This window comes from Dufourea novaeangliae, unplaced genomic scaffold (genome assembly GCF_001272555.1).
Source record: "Dufourea novaeangliae isolate 0120121106 unplaced genomic scaffold, ASM127255v1 scaffold23, whole genome shotgun sequence".
Classification (NCBI taxonomy): domain Eukaryota; kingdom Metazoa; phylum Arthropoda; class Insecta; order Hymenoptera; family Halictidae; genus Dufourea; species Dufourea novaeangliae.
In genome coordinates this window covers 314,384-323,180 of record NW_015373894.1, presented here as the reverse complement: position 1 = coordinate 323,180, position 8,797 = coordinate 314,384, and the positions used below count along the sequence as shown (strand labels likewise).

The window sequence follows — 8,797 nt, the reverse complement described above, 5'->3', positions numbered from 1 at the left end:
CCCCCCCCCCCGACTGATAACTTGGCTACGACCATGTTCTTATCATTACGTAATTACTACATTACTATTTAGTAATGTTTCAAAGTGTATAATACAGTTACGTCACGACTGAATATAATTAAACGTACATTCACTTAATGTAAACACTATCAATTTAGATTAACTAAGCGAAGAGTGCAAACTTTATGGCTCCAGTATGTTCTGTACCATATCCCCTAATTATAGTTAACAATCTTATTTAACAGTCGATCATCGATGAAGGCATTCATACTAATATCTGCGGATTTTTATGCAAAATAAGAAATTTATAAAGACACGTGCAAATGTAGGAATGTCTTTCTTCTCTTAAGTATCTTATTGGGTGAAGAATAAAATAGAAAATTCGTTGCTTCTGATGAAAGTTCTGTCTTTTACTGTATTTGGAAGTCCCCTATAGGCTGTATGTGCATAACATCCGCAGTCTAATTATATCAAATAATTTACCTGGAAATAAAGAAGTTATTGTAAGTCAATGGAATCCTGAATAGAAAATTTTTCTCTTTAATTTCTGAAATTCGAAATAAATTGTAATAACGAAAAAATATTATTAAATTATAGTTATGTAAGCACAACGCAAACTGTAGCATCTTATGCTTCATGTTCTCTATCAGATCCAACGATCCATGATCACCTTCTTTTTAGTATTCAAGTATCCCGAGAAATTTTTCCGTTCCCACTACCGGGTTCAGTTACTTTCGTTTCACTTTCTCGTTGAACAGAACTCAAATTCTTCGACCAGTCGTCTCCGAACCATGTGTCAGAGCGCTCTCTTCTCGACTGTCCTCAAGTGTACAATTTGAAACGTAATCCAAACGATGACATTTTATTTATGTTCACGTGACACAACTACGCAATTCAAAATTTAAGTGATTCTATTTTGATTCGTTAATAAAAAAAAGAAACAAACTGAATTAATTAGTTCAGTAGAAGATTATTCATTATTGTATAAATAATATTAATATTGTTATAAAAGCTGTAAACAAGAGAAATTGGTTGCAATATTGTACAAAATGGGAATGTACATGAATTCTTACGCGGAGGAACGATCTGCACGGCGAAAAGTCGATAAGGTACTGCATTATGGGTATTTTAGTTAATTATTTATTTACTTTACTTTTTAACCGTCTGTTTATATCTAGAAAATGTTTACATAGTAAATGAAGTCGTTTATCAAATAATTATACATGATGTGCAATCAAATGTGTGCGCATAAAATATTTTTAAAGAGAATTTAAATTTCTTAACACCATAAAATCATTAAAAAAGAAAATAAAAGGAAACGTCTGAATCATATAATATAAATATAAAAAATGACAGCAAGATATTTAGTAAAGAAGATCATTGTGTTATAAATACAACAAGAAATGAAGAGAATAATATTTTTTTCTGGTTGTATACAATTTTGATCTAAATGTATATTGCAAATATATCTTATACAAAATAAAACTTTAACAAAAAATATAAGGAGAAAGGAATGTATAAAAACTTAAGAGAATCCGACGAGTTTAATAATAACATTAATAATAATTTTCATATTAATGTATGTAATAATATTAAAAATAACTAATAAAAATAACTCTATATTGATAATATAATTAATTAATAATTTAATGAATGGATAAAAATAATTTATTTAAAAAAATAAGTATTATTTATATTTATATTGCAAAGTATGTTTGTTACGGATTGATAGATCCTCGCCTCGAACGTCACACAACAGATCCATCACGTGTCGAGAGAGAAACGAGGAGAGTCATACGGGAGAATCAAAGGATTTCGCGGCTGTACGATTTGGTTAACGGGACTTTCAGGCGCCGGGAAGACGTCGATCTCGTTTCAGCTGGAGAATTACCTCATTTCTCAGGTAAGGTCACAACTAAAAAATGCTACCTACTGAAAATCCGCTCACGAACTTTCCAAAAAACGCGATACGAGGCGTGACAATAAACTTTCGAGAATAAATCAATTAGAAAATTTTAGTGCCAAAATTCAACAAAGTATATCGAGGTCATCGTAATCTCACGTGCCGAGCAATTTTCGGAATAAACATTTTTAAACGGGTCTCGAAACTTTATTGTCATACCTTCTATCGTAACATGGGTAATAAATCAGATTCCAGAAAGTGTCTACCAGAAGGGATAGTCTCTAATGGGCTACTTCGAAGGCGATGACCTCACATTCCAATAATTTTCAGACTTGAATTATTAAACGGTTAATTCTCGAAACTTTATTGTCAAACACCCGAACGTAACACAACTATTAAAGTAAACACCAGAAAGGGTGCTCTTGAGGTAGCTATTCCGAAGGGGATGACCTCACGTTCCCACAATTTTCAGAATTGAATTTTTAAATAATTTATTCTCGAAACTTTATTGTTACACATCGTAATATAATGTTCGTATTAAAGTAGATACCATAAAGTGTAATCTCAAGGGAGTTATTTCGAAGGCGACGACCTAACGTCCGCATAATTTTCAAAATAAAATTTTTAAAAGCCTCATTCTCGAAACATTATTGTCATAGATTTGTAATGTAACGCAAGTATTAAAGCAGACTGTACCGGAAAGAGTAACCACAAGGGAACTACTTCGAAAACCTGACAGCCCTACAATTTTCAAAATAATATTTTTAAACGGTCTATTCTCGGAACTTTATTGTCATACCTTCTATCGTAACATGGGTAATAAATCAGATTCCAGAAAATGTCTACCAAAAGGGATAGTCTCTAATGGGCTACTTCGAAGGTGATGACCTCACATTCCCACAATTTTCAGAATCAAATTTTTAAACAATTTATTCTCGAAACTTTATTGTTACACATCGTAATATAATGTTCGTATTAAAGTAGATACCATAAAGTGTAATCTCAAGGGAGTTATTTCGAAGGCGACGACCTAACGTCCGCATAATTTTCAAAATAAAATTTTTAAAAGCCTCATTCTCGAAACATTATTGTCATAGATTTGTAATGTAACGCAAGTATTAAAGCAGACTGTACCGGAAAGAGTAACCACAACGGAACTACTTCGAAAACCTGACAGCCCTACAATTTTCAAAATAATATTTTTAAACGGTCTATTCTCGGAACTTTATTGTCATACCTTCTATCGTAACATGGGTAATAAATCAGATTCCAGAAAATGTCTACCAAAAGGGATAGTCTCTAATGGGCTACTTCGAAGGTGATGACCTCACATTCCCACAATTTTCAGAATCAAATTTTTAAACAATTTATTCTCGAAACTTTATTGTTACACATCGTAATATAATGTTCGTATTAAAGTAGATACCATAAAGTGTAATCTCAAGGGAGTTATTTCGAAGGCGACGACCTAACGTCCGCATAATTTTCAAAATAAAATTTTTAAAAGCCTCATTCTCGAAACATTATTGTCATAGATTTGTAATGTAACGCAAGCATTAAAGCAGACTGTACCGGAAAGAGTAACCACAACGGAGCTACTTCGAAAACCTGACAGCCCTACAATTTTCAAAATAATATTTTTAAACGGTCTATTCTCGGAACTTTATTGTCACGTGTCGTTAACATTCATCCACTAACTTTTATCGACAGGGTGTGCCAGCGTACAGCCTCGACGGGGACAACATCCGTCGTGGTCTGAACCGGAATCTCGGTTTCACGAAGGAGGATCGCGAGGAAAATGTTCGTCGTGCAGCAGAAGTCGCGAAATTGTTCGCCGACTGTGGCGTGATCGCCATATGTAGTTTCGTCTCGCCGTTCGAGGCGGACAGACGATTGGCAAGAAGAATTCTGGAGGAAGTCGATTTAAAATTCTTCGAGGTTTATGTACAGGCCTCGATCGAGACCTGCGAGGCGAGGGACGTGAAGGGACTGTATAAAAAGGCGAGGACAGGCGCGATTCAGAGGTTCACTGGACTTGGTCAACAGTACGAAGTACCTGCACATCCTGATTTGGTGGTGAACACGGAGGTTCAGAGTGTTGAGACGTCGACGGGGATGGTGATCGAGCTCTTGGAGAGGGAAGGAATCGTTGCTAGAGTTCAGACCGGGGTGGAGGAGCTTTTTGTCGCTGGTCAGATGGTCGAGGAAGCTAGGAAAGAGGCGGAGGACCTTATCAGTATGTCCTTGTATTTAGGGGATTCTAACGATGTTTTGAGGGAGTTTAAGCTATCCAGTTGGTGGACTAAGGGTAGCAAACTTGTAAAGACTATTAGGGTTTATTGGGGGTAGTCAATTAGAGTTCAGATAGGGGTAGAGAGGCTAAGGACTTGTTAGGGTTATTGGGGGTAGTTAAATGGGGTTCAGACAGGGGTGGAGGGGTTTTGAGGATTATTGTTTTCAAATTTCTGAAAAAAGAAAGATTGTAATGTACGACTAAAATCCTTGCTTTTGTTGTTCTAACATTTTCAGGCATCGAAATCACAGGTATTGACTTGCAATGGGTCCAAGTACTGGCAGAGGGTTGGGCAAGTCCTCTGAGGGGCTTCATGAGAGAAAATGAATACCTACAGGTGGGGAAAAATTACTTTAAAGAAAGTCAGATTTAAAAAAATAGTATACTAGTCCATATTAAGTACACTATCCTATATTTGACCAATTTTCCTCTAATAACAAACCGTGAGTAATTGTTAATAAGATAAAATAAAATAATTGATTTTTCAGTGTCAACACTTCAAGACATTGGAACAGAATGGAAATGTCGTCAGTCAATCTGTACCTATTGTACTTCCGGTCACCACGGATCAGAAGGAGAGATGCAGTAACGCGCAGGCGCTGACTTTGAAATACGAGGGTCGATCCATTGCTATTTTACGAAAACCAGAATTTTTCACACACCGAAAGGAAGAAAGGTTTTGATCAAACTATTTACAAAACAGTTAATAAACCAATTTTTAACTTTCAACTCTTAACTTTCAATTTTGTATTTTAAATTAAAAATTTTGAATTTTGAATTTTTATAACTCTTTTACTGTTCTTCTATTCAGTCCTCGATCACAATTGCAAATACAATTAACACAATTATTACACATTCAATAAACTTGTGCCATTATCACCATCAATAATCAAAGTATAGTTAATTGGACAAATTAATACGTGAATAAAGAAGGGAAAATTGATACAGGTGTTGCAGGGAGTTTGGAACCAACGATCCAGGTCATCCATACATTAAAATGATCAAGAATTCGGGAGATTGGCTGGTTGGAGGAGAACTGGAGGTTCTAGAGAGAATCAGGTGGAACGACGGCCTCGACGAATATAGACTGACCCCTAATGAAATACGGGAGAAGTGTAAAGGGATGGGCGCCGATGTTGTCTTCGCTTTTCAGCTGAGGAATCCGATACACAACGGCCATGCGCTACTAATGCAGGTAAATACAATTCAAATTTACAATTTCTTTTTACTAATATATGAAAATTACAATTCGAAAAAATTTTATTTTCGGTACTAGGGGTTTTAAGATGTTAATAATCAATTTTATTATATTCTATATTTTACTGGATTTTTTAATGTAGAAGATCCTGTAAATGCCTAAACATGTAATAACAGTCCAATCATTAGTAACAATTAGACAGCAGTTAGCGATGTCTGGGTCCACTTTGACCTGAGTTTTCAAGTACATCCATCTTACAACTAATTTAAACTGCCATTTGTTTATGTTAGACTTTATGAAAATATAAGCATTTAAAACAAGTAACGTTGAAAAATGCTTAAAAATGTTATCTTCAATGACACTTTTTTTGGCATTAGGACATTATTACCTTTAACAATACCATTTTTTGGTGCTTGGACATTATTATATTTAATGACACTAGTTCTTGGCATTAAGACATTATTACCTTCAATGGTACCTTTTTTGGTATTAAAACATTATTACCTTTAGTGACTCAATGTTTTGGTGCCAGGACATTATTACTTTCAATGGCACCTTTGATGGTATAAAGAAATTATTACCTTTAGTGACTCCATGCTTTGGTGTGATGACATCATTACCTTTAATGACACTAGTTTATGGTGCCAGGACATTATTACATCCAATGGCACTTTTTTTGACGTTAAGACATTATTATATATCTTCAATGACTCCATGTTGTGGTGTCAAGACATTATTACCTGTAGTGGTACCATTTTTTTATATTAGGACACAAGAAAATACCTCGTGGAGGAGCGAGGCTTCAAAAGGCCAGTACTTCTACTGCATCCTCTGGGAGGATGGACGAAAATGGACGACGTACCGTTGCCAGTAAGAATAAAGCAACATCAAAGCGTCCTTGAAGAAGGTCTATTACATTCGGACACGATCCTCGCGATTTTCCCGAGTCCAATGTTGTACGCAGGACCAACTGAGGTACGATTATTAATGAACCACAAATTTTATCCATTTGTATCATAAAAAAATTCCTGTAATTCGACACAGTACACATAGTAAAATCATTGACGAAGTGTTTACTTCAAATGAACCTTAATAACAAAATTTATTTTGATTTCAATCTCTGCAATGCTCTTGTGTCTCAAGCTAATATTAATTACCTATTCTGAAATCATTTTTTTTAGTAGCATATAATAGATTTTTAGTGACTCGACTGTATTGTCCAGTGGATTAGGTATTTATTGTTACCATTTTCTCGTAGGTACAATGGCACGCGAAAGCAAGAATGATAGCTGGAGCCGATTTTTATATCGTCGGCCGGGATCCTGCTGGTTTACCACATCCCGACAAGTCAAAAACGCCGGATGGTAAGCAAAAAATAATGAAAATTTCACTTTTCACAATTTTTTGGAATTTATAAATATTAAATATAAAAATATACTTTGAACAGCTTAAATGAAATGTATAATATCATGGTTTTGATATAGAATTAATTCCCATAAAACTTCGAGTTTAACATCAATTGGAAAAAGTTACTATTCAAAATCAATGTTAACACTAAACAGTAATGAATCGAACTCGCATTAATACAAAATATTGAATTAAATACTGAAAATTAATTGACAATAGATAAGAGGTTTAGATTTCATTTACCTTAAGAATGTATAAAAAGGCAAGTTTTTAAAAATTTGTTGTAAATAAATAAATATTTGTGTCTGTGTCCGTTAGGTAATTTATACGACGCGACACACGGAGCAAGAGTGTTATCGATGGCGCCTGGGCTCCAGAATCTGGAGATAATACCGTTTAGGGTGGCTGCTTATGACAACAGGGCGAAAAAAATGGCATTTTTCGAGCCAGAACGATCTCAGGACTTCAGTTTCATATCAGGAACTAAAATGCGAGGTCAGTCTCCTTTTAAATATAAATAAATAGTGTAGTATAACGTAAATATTTAAGAAATGAAATTTTATGGAATTAACGGAGCACTTGTAAATGTGAATTTTCAATATGGCCGCCAGATGAATTATGAATATTCAATATTCGTATTAACCTCATGAATAAAAATTCCAATAGAATATTAATATGTCAAATTGATATTCCTAAGAGAAGATAATATTTAAAATTAACATTAATGATGTGGTGTAACTTCAATGTTTAAGAAATTATATTTTATGGAATCAGTGAGACATTTTCAATATAGCCGTCACATGACATTCGTATGTCTATCCAGTATTTATATAAACGTCATGAATGAAAATTCTAATAGAATACTAATGTGCAGAATTAATATTTACGCAAAGTTAATTAATACAATAATGTTAATATTAAACGTTATTAGAGAATGCTGACATGAAAATAACATATTACAATTAATATTAATGCACGAAGTTGCTGTTAACTTAATACAGACTTCGTAATATTTATTTAGCAATAATCATTTAAAAAAAGCCATTCCTTTTGTCTTCACTATAAAAATCATTTATTAACGAAATAAATGAACATCAGACTTATCGTAGCGTCGTTTTTCAGAATGAACATCCTTAAATAAATCAAGAATTTCAATAACGGATTCGAAACTGTTCGCAGAATCCCCATTAACACGCCGCCATTTTTGTTTTTCAGAATTAGCGAAATCCGGTGAAAATCCGCCAGAGGGATTCATGTCGCCGCGGGCCTGGCGAGTAATGGCGGATTATTACGAACAGAAATCGAACAACTGACTACAAACACACAGATTACACATGATTCTTCTGTAAATGATCGCTTTTATATATACATAAGATACTAGAATCTTTCATTCCAATTTAACCACGACCATTAAACAACAACGTATAACAATCTACACATTAATAACCTACAAAATGAAGTCGAAAGTAGATTGACCTTCGTTTGACGATTACTGAGTCCACTTGTATTTACCCATTTATAAAGAATATAATATTCAGGGTGATTCACAAGAAACAGAATTCCTAAATATTAAAATTGAAGATGAGGGAAAGTTATAAAGAGGAAAATTTTACTGTTTAAAAGGGTAAATATGATGGTCTTAAATTTCTTAGTTCAGGGTCATTCAAGGTTATAGTGTCCTATCCTGATTACACTATGAAGTTAACAAATTTTCTGCTGTCGACATAAACATCTGCAAGACGCCTTTAAGACATTCTGTTTTGTAATATAAGACGTTCAGAAGACGTGTGTAGGACGACTATAGGACGTCCATAAGACGTCTTTGTGCCATTTGGATCATGTTTTGCCCCTTATAACCATTAATTTTTCTTTAATATACATTTTTATAACATCGATACAACAAAAGATATTAAGATGGCCTGTTTCTAGTGGAGCACCCAGTATGTATAGAATATCAGATAAAAAGTTAGCGGAACAGTTACAGCATCGTTACATA

The 8,797-nt window shown here is 34.1% G+C and overlaps 1 protein-coding gene across 1 annotated transcript; it reads left to right on the top strand.

Moving 5' to 3' along the window:
* Positions 1–1,049: 1,049 nt before the first annotated feature.
* LOC107189333 (bifunctional 3'-phosphoadenosine 5'-phosphosulfate synthase-like) lies at positions 1,050–8,231 on the top strand. The gene is made up of 10 exons (XM_015577839.1): positions 1,050–1,109; positions 1,733–1,903; positions 3,614–4,139; positions 4,433–4,533; positions 4,685–4,872; positions 5,145–5,391; positions 6,163–6,369; positions 6,653–6,758; positions 7,120–7,296; positions 8,017–8,231. The coding sequence occupies exons 1-10, from the start codon at positions 1,050–1,052 to the stop codon at positions 8,112–8,114; spliced, it is 1,881 nt and encodes a 626-aa protein (XP_015433325.1). The 3' UTR covers positions 8,115–8,231.
* The last annotated feature ends 566 nt before the right edge of the window (positions 8,232–8,797 follow it).

What these genes read in the sequence shown, in the direction of transcription:
- LOC107189333 (XM_015577839.1), top strand. Translation starts at nt 1,050, where the DNA reads ATGGGAATGTACATGAATTCTTACGCGGAGGAACGATCTGCACGGCGA. An exon ending in GAGAAAATGAATACCTACAG is followed by an intron (nt 4,534 to 4,684) that starts GTGGGGAAAAAT and finishes TTGATTTTTCAG; the next exon opens with TGTCAACACTTCAAGACATT. An exon ending in CAAGTCAAAAACGCCGGATG is followed by an intron (nt 6,759 to 7,119) that starts GTAAGCAAAAAA and finishes TGTGTCCGTTAG; the next exon opens with GTAATTTATACGACGCGACA.